At 45.2% G+C, this 22,925-nt stretch overlaps 1 protein-coding gene across 2 annotated transcripts in view; it reads right to left on the bottom strand.

The window, feature by feature from the left end:
* Positions 1 to 512: 512 nt before the first annotated feature.
* LOC122554650 (protein FAM163A) overlaps positions 513 to 22,925 on the bottom strand; it is a 200,340-nt gene continuing 177,927 nt past the window's right edge. For both annotated transcript variants that reach the window (XM_087990898.1, XM_087990899.1), the window contains 2 exons: positions 11,337 to 11,451; positions 513 to 6,547 (listed from right to left, as the gene is read on the bottom strand). In XM_087990898.1, coding sequence (XP_087847024.1) covers positions 6,182 to 6,547; positions 11,337 to 11,429 — 459 coding nt within the window. In that variant the 5' untranslated portion in view covers positions 11,430 to 11,451 and the 3' untranslated portion in view covers positions 513 to 6,181. The remainder of the gene's footprint in view (positions 6,548 to 11,336; positions 11,452 to 22,925) is intronic.

Genomic DNA, 22,925 nt, shown 5'->3' with positions numbered 1-22,925 from the left:
TACGCAAGTCGGATTTACCAGGATGTTGCTGCGACTGGAGGGCTTGAGCTATAGGGAGAGGCTGGATAGGCTGAGACTTTTCTCCCTGGAGCGTCAGAGGCTGAGGTGTGAACTTATGGAGGTTTATAAAATCATGAGGGGGCATGAACATGGTGAATAGGTCTTTTCCCCAGGGTAGGAGAGTCCACACCTGGAGGGCATAGGTTAAAGCTGAGAGGGAAAAGGTTTAAAAGGGACCTGAGGGGCACAGAGGCTGATACGTTTATGGAACAAGCTGCCAGAGGAAGTGATAGAGGCGGGTACGATTGCAACATTTAAAAGGCAGTTGGACAGGTGTACGGCTAGGAAAGGTTTAGAGGTATATAAGGCCAGATGCAGGCAAATGGGACTAGTTCAGTTTAGGAAACCTGATTAATGTAGACAAGTTGGGACGAAGTGCCTGTTTCAGTGATGCATGACTGTGAGTGAGATTGAAATACAAACAAGACACAGCAGAGGCTTCACATCTTCAAGATATTTTATTACAATATTTTTAAATAAATACGATTTATTCTCCAAATCCAGTTAGCAAGGTACATCCAGCCCTTTCCAGTTTACACTAAGGGAGCATGCAAGGCTTTGGTGATGTATCGAATGCACACAATGAAGCCCTATTAATCAGAATGGGTATTGTAAAGGATGGTGCCCCCTTAATCTGCACTGTCATTGACAGCAGCATATTACCTCTTTCCTGATTCACTGCAGAATCCTGAAATAGGCCATAAGATGTAGGAGCAGAAGTAGGCCATTCAGCCCATCGAGTTTGGTCCAAATTCCACTCTCCAACACAACGCTCGTCCAGGGATGCTTGGGCCTTGCTTTTGTCCTTCCTGTTGATTCTCTGGGCAATTTTTTCGGCACATCTTGATGTCCCAGGGTGGAAACATTGGAGTGAAACATGGTGGAGAAGGAGATAGGAGGTGAGGTGAAGGCAGGAGGTTAGAGGAGAAGGACATGTATCCCAGCTTTCCACAGCCCAGTGTCCTAAAGGAGTGCTGTGTGATCCTTCCACACTCTTCTGGCCCCTCAGTCGGCCTCATAAACGGTGCCCTGGTGTGACAAGGATCTTTTGAATAAAGAAGTGAGCCCTCTGAACACAATCCCTGTCGTTGTGGGCTCTATACTAAGCTTGGCCACACTGGTTGCACGTATTCTTCTCAGCTTCATTCCGTAACCCCAAAGCACCCTGGCCCTCCAACCCCACTACCTTCCCAAACCAGCCTCATGTACAAGGCCTTCCCACAACAATTGGGAAAACGCTCACCTCTTTGGGGGGAATGTCTTTGCTTCATCTGAGCCACAGGGATCGGGTTGGTCAAAGCCTTGAGGGGAAGCCTCCAGTTAGGATTCCCAGTGCTCTGTGGCACTGGCGCGGCCAGCATTTCTGACCCATCCTTACGTGTCCTTAAGAAGGTGGTGTTGAGCTGCCTTTTTGAACCGTTGTGTCCACATCATGCAGTTGGAAGATAGCTCGAGGATTTTGACCCAGTGACAATAAAGGAACGCCCATATAGTCCCAAGTCAGGATGACGTGTCGCTGTGAGGGGTTGGTGTTACCATATATGTGTCACCTTTGTCTCTCTAGTTGATGGAGTTTGCGTATCTGGGATGAACTGTGATGAAAGATCTGTCATCAGAGAGCCACTAAATATTAATGTTTTGTTCTCAAATTACTTTCCATATCTCACTGCTCATGGTGTGGGGCTAGTAACGCACTTACATAGTTTCTGGCTGATAAAATCCAGTCAATTGATGAGGTTTCTCTGAAGGCCTTGAACTGAACTTGTGGGCTTACATGTGAATTTATGAATTAGGAGCAGGAGTAGGCCATACACCGCCTTGAGTTGCGCTACCATTTGATAAGATCCTGGCTGCTAAGATTATGGTCTATACTTTCCCGTCTAATACTAATAACCTTTGAATCAGGAATCTATTTAATTCAGCCTTAAAAGTATTCAATGACCCTGTCTCCACTACACTCTGGGGAAAAGACTTCCACAAGCCAATAACCCTCGAATAGGGGGAAAAAAATCCCCATGTCTTCCTTAAACAGGAACCTTTGGTTTATGGACAATCTCCTCAGTATAGCTGGGGATGTTGCATTTACAGAAATGAAACTATTATTATGCATCCAGCATGCAGCGTGTTGCAAACTCAGATGAGAAATGTTTACTAAAATCAGATCCTGTTACTTTCTTAAAACCAATGAACATGACCTTCTCTTGCTCCACCCTGCTATTTCAGAGAGCTCAGATGTTGTTGGGTTTGATATGTCTTGAGGTTTGGAGCTGGAGGGGTCTATTCCACGGACCATTGATCTGTCGACTTGAGTTAGCGTGGGACAGTGCACTAGTCTGGCAGAGAACACAGTAGGCAAGGAGGAGGGAGGAAAAATATGTTAGAGAAGGAGAGCCAATTAGTGGGAAACAGACTGGATGGGAATCAGAAAATTGAAAGCCTTGGTATGAGTGAGGGATGGCAGTAGAGAATAAGAGAAGAGCAAACGCTTGGGGAAATAGGGAGGATACATGCAAGCTGCTGAATAAAACGATGAATGAAAACTTAGATACAAAAAGGGGAGAAGGTAATGAAGTAAAATATAGAGTGAAGGGTAGTTGGCACATGAGTGCTTGCCAAACTGGTGATTTGACTGGCAAACAAACATTGGCAACAGGAAGATCTTCTTCAGAGCAAAGGGAAGGGAGAGAGGCAGGATTGTCACTTTAACCATCAAAGGTTTGATATTCTGCTCAGCTGGTACCAACACACACACACACTCATTCACGCAGACAGACACACACATACGCACACACACAGACACACACTCTCTCACACACACACACACACATAGAATCTTTCTCTCACACACACAGGCACATACACACTCTCACAAACACACACAGACATGCATATACATACCAGTACACACACACACACAGACGTGCATACACATACCAATGCATGCGTACACATACACACACACACTATTTTCAAAGTAAGAGCTACTTTCACCTTAATGTTTCAATGTTTAGCACACCAAGGGAGTGTGTTGTTTATGAAACAGAAATGCCTTGTCTTCAGAGCCAGCAGGGGATTATATCGTAATCCAACTCCAATCCACAAAATTAGCAGGTTCTGGCTGAGCAGGGTTGAAAGCTGATCAATACAATTTGACATTGGATGATCCTGTAACAAGATGTCATCAAACGTCTCATCCTCACCACCAGAATAAACTCCCCATCACATAATTCCCAAGGAACAACTGTTATTTTAAACTCGTGCACTCTTTTGAAATGTACTACTGAAAGCATTGGATTTATTAAGTTGTTATTTCATTGTGATAATCTGTTGTTGTGACTTGTCTCCCTGAGCTTGTGCTGAGGACTAGTTACTGCTCCCCATGTTGCTAACAATTGGAGGAATTGAGCATGTAGATCAAATCTTGTGCTAGTTACGATGACGTTGCTGGCCAATGGTGCATGTCCACTCCTCAGCACTTTCCATCTTCTATTGCTTTTCGCTATGGTAGAGCTTGGATTGAAACAGTTTAGCAGCTCCACCAATATCTTTTAACTTCACAAGTGTTTTCCCTTTCCCCCCGAAACACTGAGGTGACATTTCCAATTCCCATCATTGAGGTCTTTCTTGGCCCTCATGTGGCAATTTGTGCAGAATTATCAGCAAGGAGATGGAACCATGCCAGTGTACATCTTTAGGTCACGGAACAGAGGAGACATCCATACCAATAGCTGAGGCTTGTTTTAAACCCAGCCTGCCAAGGTGAAAAGCAAACCTTCAGTCTCTCTCTCTCTCTCTCTCTGAAACCTGCTGATTTCAGCAGATGAACCACATGACGAGGTGATTTCACTCTTTGGGTGTTCCAGTGTGGACACACACAGACACACACACACCTCCCACATGCTCTGAGACACACACAGGGCATTGGCATTTCCTTGTAAACATAGTCATGAAACAGAAGTGAAATACAAAGTTCACGAACATCTCTGCAATGATGACATTGCCCACTGCAGAAAGCTGTTAGCTCGACCAGAAAACCAGCACACACAGCTTCACAAGAAACTTTACTTGTTACTCGGTTTACCACTTTCATGGTAACGTGGCCACCCAGCTATGTTGTGAATGTGAAACAGTGAAGCTTGGGAAGAAGCAGGACCCTTTCACTTTGACTGAACTTGACCGGGAATGGATTAACCAGCAAATGGTCAGACCGCCCTTAGGCAATTAGACCATGCTTTCAAAAGCATTTGTTTTTGGAAGGAAGAGAGAAGGAGATCCCTAATTGTAGGGCCAATATCTCATAATAGGAAAGAGAAAGAGAGTTCCTGAGCATCAGAAACATTGAAAATCTTCTCTCAGACTGGATACTATCTCTAATTGACTGATTAGTAAACAGCAATCTTCCTTTATTGGAACTGACTACCCAAAATCTATGTCATTGTGAAATCCTCTTTCATCCACCCCATTACCCAAACAACACTAACCTCCAGCCCAGCAACTTTCATGCAGAAAGACGACTCATCTTAGCAACATCAAGCTCCACTCCATCCTTGACCTCCAACACCACAGTTCAATGCTTCTGTCCCAGTGGATGCTGCAATGCCTCTATTTCCTCAGGAGGCTAAGGAAATTTGGCATGTCCATAAAGATCTGACCATCTTGATCCACCCAGGTACATCACGGCTTGGTATGGCAACTGCTCTGCCCAGGCCCATAAGAAACTACAGAGAGTTATGAACACAGTCCAGTCCAGCACGCAAGCCAGCCTTCCGTCTATTGACTCCACCTACACCTCTCACTGCCTCGGGAAGGCAGCCAACATCATCAAAGACCCGCCCACCTCCAAACCTGGTTATAATATCTTCCAGCCTCTTCCATGAGGCAGAGGGTACTAAAGCTTAAACATATGTGCCAACAGATTCAAGAACAGCTTCTTCCCCGCTGTTATTAGACTTTTGAATTCACCTCTCAAGTTTTAAAATTAATGTTGCTCTTGGTGCAACCTTCTGTGCAGCTGTAACACTGTATTCCTCGCTCTGCTCTATTACCCTAATGCACTTTGTATGTGCACATTTCACTGTACCTAGGTAAACAAATCAAATCAATACATTTCCCTAGTGTAGGGACAGGCACTGAGAGTCAACAAGCCAACTGAGAGTAGACAGTCACTGGAGCCTGGCCTGATCCTCCAGTCTATCATACATCTTCCCATAGGGATTGTTCCTTTTCTCACCCACCATCTCCTTCTCTCTCTAGCTCCTGCCAACTCAGGTTAGATGCACTCTTGGAGCTTTCACCATAATATCTTCCACCTTCGACCATCCTGCCTGGTCACCAGGATTTTCCTCCGTCATTCCCCACCCACTCCATGCCCCATATCAAAACTTCAGAAGGGTTGGTAGAAAAACAGAGTGAACAGACTTGGGAAAACCCGCAACCATATCCAGGAGCTCAAACTCTCTTCCTTCTCCCAACAACAGCCCCGTCTATCGGCTTGGGACGAGAGTGCACGAGGTGGAATGGGCAGTCAGTGATGCTGGAGGACCAGTAAGGGGAGTTTTAAAAGAAAGGTAAAGTTAGTGACTGGGAGTTGAGCAGCAAAGCCTATAATCTGGTACAGAACACAACCAAGTGAACACATCTGAGACTACCGTGTGATGATCCGAAGTCAATATTAGTGAGCTGACGTGACAGCGGAAGCGAAAACAGTGAAATGGCACTTGTCCTTCTTTGATGCTTAGATTCCAAGCCGGTTTACTGGTGTCACCATCAGGCCTTACATTTTGAAAGACAGTGCCCTTGGCCTCTTTGTAAAGAAAGAGGAACCACACTTTCTTTGCAGATGGTTTCCAAAAACACGTGAACGTTTCAAAAAAAGCGTGCAGCAAGACAGGCTTTGTTGCTTGTCTTGTGTTGTTAGTCCTGAGGGAAGAACGTTCAGATGGATGCCCTGCAGGGCAGGATGAGTGCTGGGCCTTCATCGATGAGAATAGAAAGGGGTGAATTCCTTTATTGGAACCTGTTGTCCAAGGCCATGTGTTGTTTTTTGCAAACTCTCTTTTACCTCCACTTAATAGAGAAAACTAAAATCGTCTCCTTCTCTCCATCTCCCTGGTGCCCCAGTTCACACCTCAGTACTTATAGCCCTGACGCCCACAAACATCTCCCGCACGGTGTTCTGCCGGCTCATCGGGAAACCTTGAAGTGACGGCACCTTGAGGGGCAGCCCTGGCTCTTTGTAGCGGGCGGGAGTGTATGAGATACGTTCGCCCCCGTTGCGCATCTCGTCAGCGGTTCGAACATAAAAGGGCGTGCAACTGGGACACGAGCCCCTTGTGAGTGTCTGGCTAGGCTCCCCTGGCAGCGCCAATTGAGGGACCAATCCGTCCATGACATGCGCGTTGCATGAGTTGCAAGGGATGTGTGGGTGAGCGGGTATGTCTGAACATTCCTCCTCGTCGTCTGATTCATCCTTCTTGCAGCAGTAATACTGGGAGGGGAACAAAGAGGCAGGAAACTTGTGTCAGGTGAAGCCAGCAATAAACAGCTTGCTTTACCCACTTCCAATTATCTCCTGCCTGGCATCTCACATGCAAACCTAAACTTCTGCTGCCCTTACCCCGACTCTCACCAAACCCCTCTCATCTGTCACCTTCAAGCTTGCATGTTAATTCCCTGACCAACAATGCTGCTATTTTTATTTTTGATTTCCAATTTCTTACTACCCCACCAGCCTCTGCATCCAAAGAATTATAATTTGCCGTTTCCACTGCCTCCAGTGAGATGCCACCTCCAGATGCATATTCCCCTCCCCTCCCCTGTCAGCCTTCCACAAGGACTGTTCTCTATGAGATACCTTGGTCCGCTTCTCCTCCACCTCCGACACTACCTCATAACCCCACAGCACCTTCCTATGCAATCACAGAAGTTGGAACACAAGCCTGTTTACCTTCTCCCCATCTCTTTAATGTCCTGCGACCCAGAAAACTTCCAGATCTCTGTGTTTTTCGAATTTTTGCACATCCTTGATTTTAATCACTTCACCATTGGGTGGTTGTGTCTGTAGCTCCCTGTGTCTGGGAGGTCTGGAATTCCCTGCCTAAATCATTCCACCTCTCATACCTGCTGTACGCCCACCTTGGTATCTAGCTCTTACACCAGTCTGTAGGCCACCTGTCCTAGAATCTCCTTGAGTGACTCAGTGTTGAGTTAAATTTAAAAATGCTCCAGTAAATGACCTGCATTATTGTTGCTGCTTTATAAATGGATGAGTTGTTGCAGTACCGAGGAAAACAGTGGGTTAGCCTGCTTGGAAAAATTAATCAATTTTGCTTCCAATTTCCTCACCTTTTCCTGGTCCATCACCTCCCTTCCCTTCCTGGACATCTCTGTTTCCATTTCTGGGGATAGGCTGGCCATCGTTATACACTACGAGCCCACCGGCTCCCACAGTTACCTTGACTATACATCCTCACACTCTGCTTCCTGTAAAGACTCCATCCCATTCTTCCAGTTTCTCTGTCTCTGTCGCATGTGTTTTGACAATGCCATTTTCTGCAAGGGCTGCCTCAGAAATGTCTACCTTCTTCCCCAACTGAGGATTCCGCACCACTGCGGTCAACAAGGGCTCTTTGTGGTGTCTGACCCATCTCCCGCACTTCGGCCCTCACTCCTTCTCCTTCCTCCCACAGCAATGACAGAGTCCCTCTGACCCTCACTTAACACCCCACCAGCCTTCGCATCCCACGAATTATAAGTTGCCATTTCCACCATATCCAACGGGTTGCCACCACCAGATGCATACTCCCTTCCTGTCCCCTCCTTTGTCAGACTTCCGCAGGGACTGTTCCCTCTGGGACACCTTGATCCTCTCCCTTTCCACCCCCACAGCACCTTCCCACGCAACCGCAGAAGGTGTAACACCTGCCTGTTTACCTCCTCCTGCCTCATTATCCAATCCCCTAAGACGCACCTTCCACATGAGGCAGCAATTTACCTGCAGCACTTCACTCAATATAGTCTACTGTGTTCTCCGCGAACAATGTGCTCTGCTCTACGTTGGGAAGATGAAATCTAGGCGGGGTGACTGCTTTGCAGAACACTGAGGCTCTGTCCTAAAAATGAGCCTGAACTTCTAGTTGCCTGCTGGAACACACCACTGTGTCCCAGACGCAAACGTTTCTGACGTGAGTTTGCTGTAGTGTTTCAGCAAGCCTCAGTGCAAGCTCAGACAACAACATCTAATTTTCCGCTTGGGGATCCTGCAGTCTCTAGGACTCAGCATTGAGTTCAATAACTTCAGACCCTGCTTTCTTCCTTCCATGTTTTTCACCCAGCCCCACACCAGGTCCTATTATGACAAGGGATTCTTTTAGCACAGGCACCAATTCTCACGTCCTCCCAGGCTCATTATCACATCATACGGGTTGCATTCAGCTCAATTAACTCATTTTCTCACTTGCTCATAGTTCTGATTATCTCTCAGTCAATTTTTCTTCTGTCCTGGCCTGCTATGCATAATCTCCTTGTTTAACTCCCCCTTTCTTATCTCTCTCTCTCTCTCTCTCTCTCTCTCGGTTCTGTCTCCACTTACTTGTTCATCTCTCCCTAACCCTCACCCTCAACTTCTGTTTCAGCATAAATAACACCACTCTATGTAGAGTCATAGCGATGGACAGCACTAAATTAATCTAGTCCCATTTGCCAGCACTTGGCCCTTATCCCTCTAAACCCTTCCTATTCATATACACATCCAGATACCTTTTAAATGTTGCAATTGTACCAGCTGCCACCATTTCCTCTGGCAGCTCATTTCATACACGTACCACCCTCTGCACAAACAAAGTTGCCCCTTAGGTCCCTTTTATATCTTTCCCCTCTCACCCTAAACCTATGCTGACTCACTCTGGACTCCCCCACCCCAGGGAAAAGACTTTGTCTATTTATCCTATCCACTCTGCTTTCTTCCCACAGACTCTGCCCTGACTTGCTGAGTTTCTTCAGTGATTTCTGTTTTGGTTTCAGACCTCCAGCATCTGTAGTTCTTTGTTTTATTATAGTTCAAGTGTGTTCAAGTAGCAGGCAACTAGAAGTTCAGGTTCATTTGCAGGACAGAGTCTCAGTGTTCTGCAAAGCAGTCACCCCGCTTAGATTTCATCTTCCCAAAGTATAGCAGAGCACATTGTGAGTGGAGAACACAGGAGACTATATTGAATGAAGTGCTGCAGGTAAATTGTAAATTATCCTATCCATGCACCTCATGATTTTATAAAGCTCTATAAGGTCACCTCTCAGGCTCCAACACTCCAGGGAAAACAGCCCCAGCCTATTCAGCGTCTCCCTAAAGCTCAAATCCTCCAACCCTGGCAACATCCATTTAAATCTTTTCTGAGCCCTTTCAAGTTTCACAACATCCTTCCGATAGGAAGGAGACCAGAATTGCACACACTATTTCAAAGGTGGCCTAACCGATTCCTGTACAGCTGCAACATGACGTCCCAACTCCTGTACTCATACCAAACACCTTCTTCACTATCCTATCTACCTGCCACTCCACTTTCAAGGGACTATGAACCTGCACTCCAAGGTCTCTTTGTTCAGCAACACTCCCTCGGACCTTACCATTAAGTGTATAAGTCCTGCTCTGATTTGCCTTTCCAAACTGCAGCACGTCGCATTTATCTAAATTAAATTCCATCTGGCACTCCTCAGCCCATTGGCCCATCTGATCAAGGTCCCATTGTACTTCTTCGCTGTCGACTACACCTCCAATTTTGGTGTCATCTGCAAACTTACTAACCATACCCCCCACGTTCGCATCCAAGTCATGTTCCCAGCTGCCAACAATTCTGATAAAGAGTCACAAGTTACTTGAGTTGTTAACTCTGCTTTCTTCACACAGATGCTGCCCAGACTTGCTGAGTTTCTCCAGTGAATTCTATTTTGGTCTCAGACCTCCAGCATCTATAGTTCTTTGTTTTATTATAGTTTAGCCCGCTGTGTTCTCTTATCACTGAATCTAATTCACTGCTGTCTGCTACTTGTGTACAGCATCAGTTATTGCTCAGTCAGTAGCCATTCTACCCATGTTTTGTGAAGCTCACTGGCATAAATAGTGCTTCAGGGACTTGACAATATAAATTAACCTGACACAAGCGCCCAACTCCATACTGAGAGGGTGCTGCACTGTCAGTTACTGGTGTATTTTGGATGAAATGCTATACTGAGGGCCTGTCTGCCCTCTCTGAGAGAATAAGAGACATCTTTGTAATATTTTGAAGAAGTGAAGGGTGAAATGACCCCACAGAGGCCACTATCCTGTCACCACGTCACCCTCTATTTACACGTGGAGAGTCCTTGACACTGATCCAGCTCTCCAGAGCCAGCTCTCAGAGTGAACAGAATCTCTGCTACCTCAGCTCTGATTAGCTTGCTCTCTCCCCATGGGTGCTGTCTGACCTGCTGTGATCTGATCATTTGTTATTTTCAGAATCTCTGACACCTCCTGTTTATATCTGTCGGCCAGGACTCCCTGATTGGACTAGGCCCCTATCAGGAAACTATGAAGTCCACCTGGCTGATCATATTACAATCACTATAAAGGCAAAATCCCCTTTATGTCTGACCAATCATATGTCCTTTAACCAAAAGTACAGAAAATGGGGGGTAATTTATTTATAGTCGAGAGTGTGGTGCTGAAAAGCACAGCAGGTCAGGCAACATCCGAGGAGCAGGAAAATCGAAGTTTGGGGCAAAAGCCCTTCATTCAGGATCTGATGAAGGTCTTTTGCCCGAAACATCGATTTTCCTGCGCCTTGGATGCTGCCAGACCTGCTGTGCTTTTCCGGCACCACACTCTCGTCTCTAATCTGCAACATCTACAGTCCTCACTTTCACCTAGGTAATTTATTTACATGCCATTTAAATTGACAGCCCTGTTTCTTACATTGCAATGATGAATACAATTCAAAAACTACTTCCTTGGTTGTAAATAAATTTGAACCACCCTCAGACTGGGGAAGGCATTATAGAAATGCAGGTTGCGATTCTTTGTTCACAGCATGGTCACTGCTTACACTCTCACTGACAGTCTACCCTTGGTCACAGCCAAAGCATTCCAAACTGAGAGGGAGTAACAGACATCAAATTTGTGATACTCCTAGGGATTCATTCATCATTCAGACCCCACTCACTCATCTTTCCCATCCCTCCACCCTCCATGCTAGCAGCCCCCTCCCACCCCGGTTACGGTCAGTCATGCGACATTTTTGTAAACATACCTGGAGTCTACAGTAACAAAGTACACCAATGATACACAGCAGTATCACTGTTGCTAGTATTCCACCAGTGATAACCACAGTTCCAGCTGTCATCCGACCAATTCTCCATCAAACCCTGGAAGAGCAAACAGAGAAATGGGTGAGGTTGATGGGTTTTGGGGCATTGGAGTAAGTGCTGGGCAGGGGCAGTGGGAAAGTAAGAGCAGGCTCCTTCCAAAATGACAATCTCACATTTTCATTCCACCCAGTTACAAAGGAGTGAGGCCAAAGGGGGGATTTGATGATGAAAGATGAGAATTTGCTTCCATTCCTTTGACTGATCTATTTCCATATCTGGGGATAGGCAATCAACCAGTATATTCATGCTCAGCTCACCCAAGACTTGGGCACTCTTCTTCCTCAAGCCCTATTTCCTGTCAGAATTTCATTCCATTCTCACAGTTCCTGACTCTGTGACCCACAATGCCCTTAGAAAGGGAATTCCAGGACCTTGACCCCGTGACAGACAAGGAACAGTGATATATTTCCAAGTCAGAATAGTGAGTGGCTTGGAAGGGTATTTGCAGATGGTGGTGTTCCCATATATCTGCTGCCTTTGTCCTTCTAGATGGAAGTGGTCATAAGTTTGGAAGGTGCTGTCTGAGGATCTTTGGTGAATTTCTGTAGTGCACCTCATAAATTGTACACACTACAGACACTGAGAGTTGTTGGTAGAGAGAGTGGATGTTTGTGGATATAGTGCCAATCAAGAGGGCTGCTTTGTTCTGGGTAGTGTCAAGCTTCTTGAGTGTTGTTAGATTTGCACCCATCCAGGCAAGTGGGGAGTATTCCATCACACTCCTGACTGGTGCCTTGTAGATAGTGGACAGGTTTTGGGGAGTAAGGAGGTGAGCTACTCACTGCAGTATTCCTAGCCCCTAACCTGATCTTGTAGCTGTTAAGCTGATATGGTGAATCAATATGGTGAGTTTCCGGTCAATGGTAACTCCAAGGGTGTTGATAGTGGGGGATTCAGTGATGGTAACACAATAGAATATCAAGTGGTGGGGGTTAGATTGTCTCTTATTGATGATGGTCATTGCCTGGTATTTGTGTGGAGCAAATGTTACTTGCCACTTGTCAGCCTAAGCTTGGATATTGTCCAGATCTTATTGCATTTGAACACAGACTGCTTCAGTGTCTGAGGAGTCGTAAGTGGTGTTAAACATTTTGTAACCATTAGCAAACGTCCCCACGTTTGACTTTATGATGGAGGGGAGGTCATTGATGAAGCAGCTGAAGATGGTTGCTCAGAGGACTCTACCCTGAGGAATTCCTGCAGAGATGACCTGGAGCTGAGATAACTGACCACCAACAACCACAGCCATTTTCCTGTGTGCCAGGTATGACTTCAACCAGTGGAGAGTTTGCACCTAGATAAATGCCAGGCAATGACCATCACCAATAAGAGAGAATCTAACCACCACCACTTGACATTTGATTGTGTTACCATGACTGAATCCCCCACCATCATTGATTGCAGGTTCTGTAGGGTTCCTTGATGCCACACTCAGTTGAATGCAGCCTTGATGTCTAGGGTTTGTCACTCTCACCTCACCTCTGGAATTCAGCTCTTTTGTCCATGTTTGAACCAAGGCTGTAAGGAGGTCAGAAGCTGAGTGGCCCTGGTGGCACCCAAACTGGGCGTCTTGATGGAATTGCTGCAATCAATGTCTCCCCCGCAACCCCACCCACACCACATCACCCCACTCATTCTGTCCAATGTTTGTTTCATTTTGTGCAATGCCTTTCAACTAACATTATTGTTTGGAACGGAGATAGTTTTCCATCAAGCATACTGAACACAATGAATAAATACATTCCCACAAATGAGAAAAGCAGTCAGCCCATGTTAAAATCGGAATGTAATTGATTGAAATGCTCACTTAGCTCTTTTCATCAAACAGCATCCTTGCACTGAAACCGAGCTCAGCCCCTCCATTATTAACGAGGCACCTCCAAGAAGCTTAGTCCCTTCTCTGGTCTCCTCAACAACTCCAAACTCTTAGCCCAGTCTAACTTCATGCAAGTCTTAACACTAGTTCTCTAACTTGGAGGCTATTGTAACACCTGTCATACACAGCAGGTAACCCTTCTCTCACTCCTCATGCCTACATCTTGGGATGTCTACTTTTTGTATGTTTTATCAATATTCCTGCAGTAAGTGTTTGTCACTAAATTTCTGCATCTCACATTTTACCCTTAACGTTGTCCTGAATAAGGGTGAGAGGCAAAGTTAGTAACACTTCTTATGCTAGATCCATTGGATTGGAAAACCTATGGAGGTGAGTAAGGAGGCAGATGACTTTACCATTTGTATCAATAATGTCCAAGCTGCCCTGCATGAGAGCCAATGGCAGTAGCTCTCACCGGTGGGAGTGCCTCTCACCCAATGCTTTAGCATTAGAAGTAGACTCGCCCACTGAGCAAAGATGCTTAACTATGGAAGCCATTAGATACTCTTCAGAACACCTTTCCTCATCCTACCTACGTCAGTGGTAACTAGGTAGACCATGACAGCCGGGTCCTTCCCATCTCCAATTCCCTTTCTAATCCAGAAGTGATGCTCCAAACACCAGATACAGCCTTCAGGATACTCTGTCCTTGCTGAACACAACAGTATCTATTCCCCTAACTATTCTATCCATTATTACTATGACAATTATTTTTTCTCCTTCCACTTGAATGGCACTTTGTACCACAATGCAGTGCCCATGCTCCCTTGTTCACATCAGGAGCAAGAAGCTCATATCTATTGGAAAAGGGCACAGACAGAGGTTCCTCAAAGGCTAAATTCTGTAGTCCTATCCCTGCCTCACGCACAGTTACACCCTCCTGTCCCCGACCATGGACTAAATTTGATGTCACTAATCTAAGGGGTGGGACTGAAACAGAGTCCAGGTACATCATGTGTCTAAGTGTCCCTGGTTCAGACGTCAGCTCATCAGCTCTGTGCTGCAGGTCCTGGAGCAGCCAACTATGTACTGAGGTTCTACCTGTCCCCGGTGTTGCGAAGGATGGGCCTGGCCTCGCTGCCGCGGAACGCTTCGAGTAGTTGGACCGTTCCGTATCACCTGTCCTTCGTGGAGAAGTTTATGAAGAAAAACACCTTTAACCACAAGTCCATCAGGCAGTGGTCAGCACGTAGTGTCCTTGAGACCCTTCGGGAAAAGGACAGGGCGGATCCTACTGAGCAGTTCCCTGTGCAGACTGTCAAAGTCATTTGGCAGAATGCCTCATCGCCAGAACTTTCCAACAAGCACCGAGACATGGCTTGACTGGTGGTGAGAAGGGCTCTGCCTGTGAGATCCTTTATGCACGCCCAGACTCTCAGCCGCACCGCATGCTGCCCTCGAAGTAGAGGGGACGAGACTGTCACATACCTCCTTCTGGAAAATGCCTATGCGAAGGAAGTCTAGAGACGAATGCAATGGTGTTTGTCGAGGTTCGTCCCAAGCAGCTCCGTGACGTGGGACTCCATGCTCTACGGTCTGTTCCCCGGGACGCACACCGAGATGAACATCAACTGTGCCTGGAGGATCATTAGCTCGGTCAAAGATGCTCTTTGGTCTGTCCGAAACCTGTTGATCTTCCAGCTGAAGGAGCTGACCCCGACTGAGTGCTGCGGACTGGCACATTCCAAGGTCCAGGACTATGTGCTGAGGGACGTGCTGAAGCTTGGGGCAGCTGCCACCAAGGTGCGGTGGGGAAAGACCACTGTGCAATGTCTGCCTGCAAAAGAAGAACAGCAGGTCCACGCAGTAAGTGGGCTCTGCTGACACCTCAGCTAAATATATGGATGGTAAACGTACAGACCTGTATATACGAATGATTCATTCCGATCTCTTTATGTCAAGAAACGGAATGTATATGTATGTATGGCATGACCAATTGTATAGATATCAAAATAATTTTGTCAATAAAGTATATTGTTGAAATAAAAAAAATCTGCCCAGTTTCTGTAAGTCTCAACACTTTACCTCATAAAAATCTGGATATCATTTTTGAAATTTTACATTGGCCATCAGTCTCAAAAGTTCATCTTGGTGGGGAGAAATGTTTTTGGCATTACCACTGAATAGCATTCCCTTTTTTATGGACTCTGACATCTGACATCTCTCAAATTTTATAATCATAAAATAGAGTGATAGAAGCAAAGTCCTGCAGGTACTGAAAATCTGAAATTAAAACAGGTCTGATGAGTAGAGTTTCAAGTACGATATGACTCTCCTTCAGAACGTAACTCAACTTTGTCTCCTCTCTCAAATATCACATTCTCTCCATGGATCACTCAGAATGGTATCCACTAACACCCCACCATTGATATATGACTGACAGTTTTAGCCCTCATCTCATTCTCGAATGTTGATTTAATATTAGCAACCTTCCAGTTCTGTGCCTCTACTCTGTTAGTCCCTGAGATGAGGATTGAAGGATTGTGCCCAAGGTCTCTGCTATTTCTACCGTTCTACAAAGGCCTTCCTATAAACAAAGATGCATTCCATCAAGACTAGGTAAGTAACAAAGTATTGCAATGTTAATCTATTTCTGATATCTTCTCTGTTGATACTATATCCTGTCCATAAGTAAGATCTTCCCTCTTTGTATAGCCTTCACATCATGTTTCCTTAACAAACATTAGCCATGTCCTCTTCCACCAGATGAAACATTCTGCAGCTATCTCCTTGTAATGAACTATTTAGAAACTTTTTAGGGTGTATTCAGTGTTGCCTGCCAGTCTTTTCTCATAACCTGTCTTCGTCCTTAATGTTTTCAATTGCTTTCTGTTTCTATTGAAAGATGTATAGTAGAGAAAGGCACCATTTGGCCCATCTTGTCCATTACTTTCTACATTTTCCCTGGTTATTAACTGAATTTTGCTCTTGGCCTTTATTACCAACCTCCTTTTTCAGTTTCACTTTATCTTATATTCTCCTCATTATCAGGACACATTCATTTTAGATTCTCTGAGTTATTACTTTCAAAGGAAAATGTCTAATTTGCCCCCATCCCTGTTGATCCCATCCCTTCCATTCTTCCCACCCCTCCACTCTTCCCCACCCCTCCACTCTTCCCACCCATTTTCTCACTACAGTGAGGGTCTTCATAAAGCAGTAATGTTCTGAGGTGCCCAGAGGTGTCTCCTGTCTCACATTCTCCTCCATGTGGTTGTGTAATGTCTTATGGTCAGTATTTCAGTGAGTCTTCAAGAAACAGCTCAGGGTATCTTTATTGCATGTGTATGACCTGAGTAAATAACAGTCTCATGCTCCATCTTGTCTCAGATCACTTGAAGCATGATACTGTACTAAAAGCTTGCTGCTCTTCCATAAATCCTACTCATTGACTACAGTTCAGCTCTCAACACTAGCATCCCCTCAAAACTGATTACTAAACTTAGTGATCTTGGACTAAGCCCCACTCTTTGCAACTGGATCCTCAATTTCCTGACCCACAGGTCACAATCAGTGAAGACTGGGGATAATATTTCATCCTCACCAACAGTCAACACTGGAGCCCCCCTGGGGTGTGTACTCAGCCCCCTACTATACTCGCTGTATACCCATGACTTCATTGCCAAATACCAGACCAATGCCATTTACAAGTTTGCTGATGACATCACCATAGTTGGTCAAATCTCAGATGGCGACAAAACAGACTACAGAAGGGAAGTGGAAGACCTGGAAAAATGGAGCACTGAGAACAACCTAGCTCTCAATGCTGGCAAAACCAAGGAACTCATTATTGACTTTTGGCGGGATGTTACTCATGCCCGCCTACACATTAACAGCACAGAGGTGAAATGAATGGAGAGTGTCAAGCTCCTGGGAGTGGTCATCAACGACTAGTTTTCTTGGACTCTTCTTGTGACCGCACTGGTTACAAAGGCCCAACAGCATATCATCTTCCTCAGGCAGCTGAGGAAATTTGGCATTACGGCGAATACCCTTGCCAACTTTTATCGGTGCACCATCGAGAGCATTCTGCCTGGATGTATCACCACCTGGTATGGCAACTGTAGCATTCAAGATTGGAGACGGTTACAGAGAGTGGTGAACTCAGCCCGGACAATCACAAAGGCCAACCTCCCATTTATAGAATCCATCTACCAGGCCGGCTGTCAAGGAAAGGCCGCCAGCATTCTCAAAGATCCATCCCACCCTGGCAATATTTTTCTACAACCTCTACCATCAGGGAGAAGGTACAGAAGCCTGAACACACTCACCAGCCGGTTTCGAAACAGTTTCTACCCTACTGTTGTTAGAAAACTGAATGGACTCACAAACTCTTAACATTCACCTGTACCTGTGTTTTGGTTTTTGTGTCTATTTACCTATTATTTACTTATCTATGCTACTTAACTCTGTGATCTGCCTGTATTGCTCGCAAGACAAAACTTTTCACTGTGCCTCGGTACACGTGACAATAAATTCAATTCAACCTATAGCTTATGATTAGCCAGACACTTCGGTGTTTGTGAGTACAAGGGTGTATAATAGTTGTAATAAATCTTGGATTCTTCAATACCATGATATCTCTGCCCAGATTCTTATAGCATGGGGAATAACATAGCATTGCCAGATTAAGTAAAACAACACCATGTTGGAAGCAAACTCATCTTCATCACTTGAGTTGAAACCAATACAATGGTCCACTCGACTTCTTTGATGTACAATGTCACTGAAAGATCTAAAACTGCTCCCTCTTGTAACCTACTGTATCTCTTCAATTATTAATTCTGTTGACTTCCTCCTCCTCAAGTGAAGCTGAATTGTTCCTCTCCCTTAATTTTTCTTCTTCCTGTATCTTGCACAAGGTGCCTTCACTGTGTGTGTGTTCTGCTGCTTACTCTTATATCACGTGGTGTTTATTTTCCCTGACTGCAAGTTTCTCCATTACTCCTTCTCTCTCTCATACACAACTCACTGACTCCATAGTATCTGTCACTCTTTCAGCTGTGCAGTAAAGCATGTTTCAAATCTTCTCAATCAAGCTGAGCTTCCTTCTCTCCCCTGGCTCACGCAAACTGTGTTCATATCAAGAAAATGCTTTGTGCTTCTAGATCCACCTGACCTGAGTGCCAAGGCTCAAGAAACACAGCATTGATCAGCTTTCCGATTCCCCCACTCCATCTCGCAGCTCAGCTGGATATCCAGACCTTTCCCTTAAAACTGAACCAAGTCTTTTCTGCATGTCTTCCAGAATACCTTGCAAATAAAACAAAAATCACAGTTCATAAGCCAGTACATCACAGTGGCATCATCAGCGAACAATCTTTCTACCTTCTCTGCTCCAGCAGCTTCCAGCTCCCGATTTCTTGACCACTGCTGCTGAAATAACTGATGTTATCTGAGTTGGCATGGAGGGTTTCACGCCTCACTGTCTGCCTCTTGTCAATTCTGGTACAACAGCTTATTCTAGTCGTACTTGTTTTTCTGCTGACTTGAACAGTGAGAAACATTAGAGTTGACTTTATCTCTGCTTGGAGTCTCTGTGAATCTAAGAGCCACTTATTTATTCTAACAAAGCCTCAACCCGTGTTCTTGGTTTACTCTCTGAATCTATTCCAATACTCCACCTGATTAACTTTCCTCCTCTTTTCCATTCCAATAATCCACTGCCTTTCATTTAAAGTGAAAACTGACCTTTTAAAAAATAATTGTCTCTGTTTTGTTTCACCACACCATTCACTATCACAGCCAGGCCTCTCTACTTTAGAGGCTCCATTCTTTGTCATTCATCGTGCACTAATGTTCTTGGCCTTGCAAACCTTATCTGACCTCAAACTAACCATGCAATCACCTCAACTAATAAAGGTCCTTCAAGGACATTTGTTTCCTTCTCAAGTCCAAATTATCCAAGACTTGAATATGCTCCTTCTACCTGGTGCGGTGATAACATCTCTCCCGCATTCCTGATCAAGTTGAAAGAGATGTCTATTGTTTAACAGGTCATTCCCCTCCTTCCCTCAACATCACGCTCATCTCAAGGTACCTCTGTTGTATTGCTGCTCCAATTGTTCCTTGGGTGTCATGCCCCTCCTGAAGTCTAAGTGGGCCATATATTCTGTTCTTCCTTCTCAGTCTGTTGCAATCCAAAAGTATTACTCAATCTCCTCATCAAATTATATGATCTACACTTGGCTTCATCTAATCATCAAGTTTTAATGTTCTTGATTGATGCCCTACTCTGTGGGTTGTGGTGCTTCTTCCTGGGTTTCTCAAATTAAGAAGGACATAGGACAATTTAGCAGCACATTCTGGCTGTGCGTGATGCCCTGTCAGTATAATAAATGGCTATGTGCTAGATAATATACAGAGGGCTGCCCGAGATATCCTTGCTAATGAAAGGGACAGCGAAAGAACAATATGCAACAATATTGCAAAGTAAAGATCAAGATGGGTTAAGTTTATTTGAATTTCTCCTCAAGGTGAGATATTTCACACTAAGCAGTATTGCTTGGGTGATCCCTGAGAATTGCCAAAGATCCTGAGACAGCACCTTCCAAATCCATGACCACTTCCTTCTAGAACGGATACATAATCATAGAATCCCTACAGTCTGGAAGCAAACCATTTAGCCTATCGGGTCCACACCAACCATCCAAAGAGCATCCCACCCACCCCCAGCCCCCTACTCTATCCCTGTATCCTTGCATTTCCCCTGGCTAATCCACCTATCCTGCACATCCCTGGGCATTATGGGGCAATTTATCATTGCCAATCTCCCTAACCTGCACATCTTTGGACTGTGGGAGTAAACCAGAGCACCTGGAGGAAACCCACACAGAGACGGGGAGTATGACCGAACTCCACATGGACAGTCAACAAAGGGTTGATGCTGTGAGGCAGCGGTGCTAACCACTGAGCCACCGTGCACACGTAGGAACACCACAACCTGCAAGTTCCCCTCTAAGTCACTCGCCATCCTGACTTGGAAATATATCGTCATTCCTTCACTGTCACTGGGTCAAAATCCTGGAATTCCCTTCTTATAGAGTCATAGAGTCATACAAGCACAGAAACAGACCTTTCAGTCCCAACCAGTCCATGCAGACCATATTCCCAAACTAAACTAGCTCCATATGAGCATTGTGATTCTACCTACAGCACATGGATTGTAGCGGTTCAAGATGGCAGCTCACCACCACTTTCTCCAGGGCAACTAGGGATGGAAGAGCTTATGCCGGAAACATCGGTTCTCCTGCTCCTTGGATGCTGCCTGACCTGCTGTGCGTTTCCAGCACCACACTCTCAACTAGGGGTGGGCAATAAATTCTGCCTCAGCCAGCAATGTCCACATCCCAAGAGTGAACAATGAAGAAATGCTGCACTGTCTTTTGGATGATATGGAAAACTGATGTCTTACTGTCCTTCCAGAAGGGTAGTAAGACTCCACAGGATGATTTTGAAGAAAGGTAGAGGGGCTGTCCCGGCTGAGTTGCCCAAATGTAGCCTTTCATCCAATATCATTAAACCAGAAAATCTGGTCATTACCTTGCTGTTGTTTGTGGGATCTTGCTGTGTGCAGATGTTCAGTCGTGTTTCAACAGTGACTGTGCTTTAAGAGTGTTTGCTTAACTCTAAAGTGCTCTGGGATGTTCTGAGGTCATGAAAGGCGCTGTGTAAATGGAAACCTTTCTTTCTTAGTGCTTTTACATCTACTCTCTTCAATGAAGCCTGCAGGGTACAACACAACACAACTGAATAGTAAGGCTTTTCATAAATATTTTATTTATATTTAAGTACAATGGTTCATTTGATGTTTCCTCCTAAGCCAAGAAGCACAGATTCATGTGAGTGTAAATAATTGTTTATTTGTGATGGATCATTTCTGACTGCTTTGTAATACTATTTACCCTATTTGTGGCCTCCAAAATACAGATGTTACGTTTTAACTCAAGATTTGTCTTTCTAAGAGAAAGTGAGGGCTGCAGATGCTGGAGATCAGAGCTGAAAATGTGTTGCTGGAAAAGCGCAGCAGGTCAGGCAGCATCCAAGGAACAGGAGAATCGGCGTTTCGGGCTTAAGCCCTTCTTCAGGAATGAGGAAAGTCCTCATTCCTGAAGAAGGGCTTATATCCAAAACGCCGATTCTCCTGTTCCTTGGATGCTGCCTGACCTGCTGCGCTTTTCCAGCAACACATTTTCAGCATTTGTCTTTCTAAGCCAAGCTCCTGGACATTAACCTAGTGAGCACTTGTGTAGTCACAACTCAAGGCACAAGGAGGAGTTAATCAGCTCTTGTGGCTCACTGGTGGTGTCCCCACCTCTGAGCCAGAAGGACTGTGTTCAATCCTACATGCTCCAAAGGTGTTTCCACACTGATTGATTAAACTGCTGACAAGGAGGAGCTTTAATTTGTACCACTGCCCTGACATACCTGAGGAAATGTGAAAAATAAATCACCTCTCTACAGCTCAGTGTAATTTACACAAAGACCACTCTATCACGCAATTAACCAAGGTTAAGGAACTAAATGTAATACGTATGGGCGGCATGATGGCTCAGTGGTGAGCACTGCTGCCTCACAGCACTAGGGTCCCAGGTTCGATTCCAACCTCAGGCAATTGACTGTGTGGTGTTTGCACATTCTCCCCGTGTCTGCGTGGGTTTCCTCCGGGTGCTCCGGTTCCCTCCCACAGTCCAAAGATGTGCAGGTCAGGTGAATTGGCCATGCTAAATTGCCCGTAGTGTTAGGTGCATTAGTCAGAGGGAAATGAGTCTGGGTGGGTTACTCTTCGGAGGGTCGGTGTGGATTTGTTGGGCCGAAGAGCCAGTTTCCACACTGTAGAAAATCTCATCTAATCATCTCCCAGTTTGCAGATGACACAAAGCTGGGTATAGGGTGGACAGTGAGGAGAGTGCAAAGATGCTTCAGTGTGATTTGGACTGGCTGAGCGAGTGGACAAAGCATAATGTGGATAAATGTGAGGTCATCCACTTTGTGTGCGATAACAGAAAGGGAGACTATTACTTGAACAGCAATAGATTGAGAAATAGGGAGGTACAATGAATTCTTGTGCACAGCCACTGAAAGTAAGCATGCAGGTCCAGCAGGCATAGCAAGAGGATTCCAGTACAGATCAGTAGTCTTGCTGTAATAGTCCAGGGCCTTGGTGAGAGCACAGCAGGAGTATTGTGGGTGGTTTTGAGCTCCTTATCTAAGGAAGGATGATCCTGCTATGGAGGGACTGCAACAAAGGTTTACTGGACTGATTCTTGGTATGGCAAGACTGATATTTGAAGAGAGACTGGATCGACGAGGATTATATTCACTGGAGTTTAGAAGAAGGAAGAGGATCTTATAGAAACCTATTAAATCCTAACAGGACTAGACAGGATAAATGCGGGAAGGATGTTCCCAATGACCAGGGCGTCCAGAACCAGGGGTCACATTCTAGAGATATAGGTAGACCAAATAGGATATGGAGAAATTTCTTCACCCAGAGAGTGTGAGCTGTGGAATTCACTGCCCCAGAAGCTGGCTGAGGCCACGTGTTTTCAAGAATGAATTGGATAAAGTTCTTGGGACTAAAGGGATTAAAGGG

The sequence above is a fragment of the Chiloscyllium plagiosum genome, unplaced genomic scaffold (assembly GCF_037043375.1).
Source record: "Chiloscyllium plagiosum isolate Xiang-an unplaced genomic scaffold, Cpla_swu_hap1 HiC_scaffold_9, whole genome shotgun sequence".
Taxonomy (NCBI): Eukaryota; Metazoa; Chordata; class Chondrichthyes; order Orectolobiformes; family Hemiscylliidae; genus Chiloscyllium; species Chiloscyllium plagiosum.
This window is presented reverse-complemented; position numbering and strand designations above follow the sequence as displayed.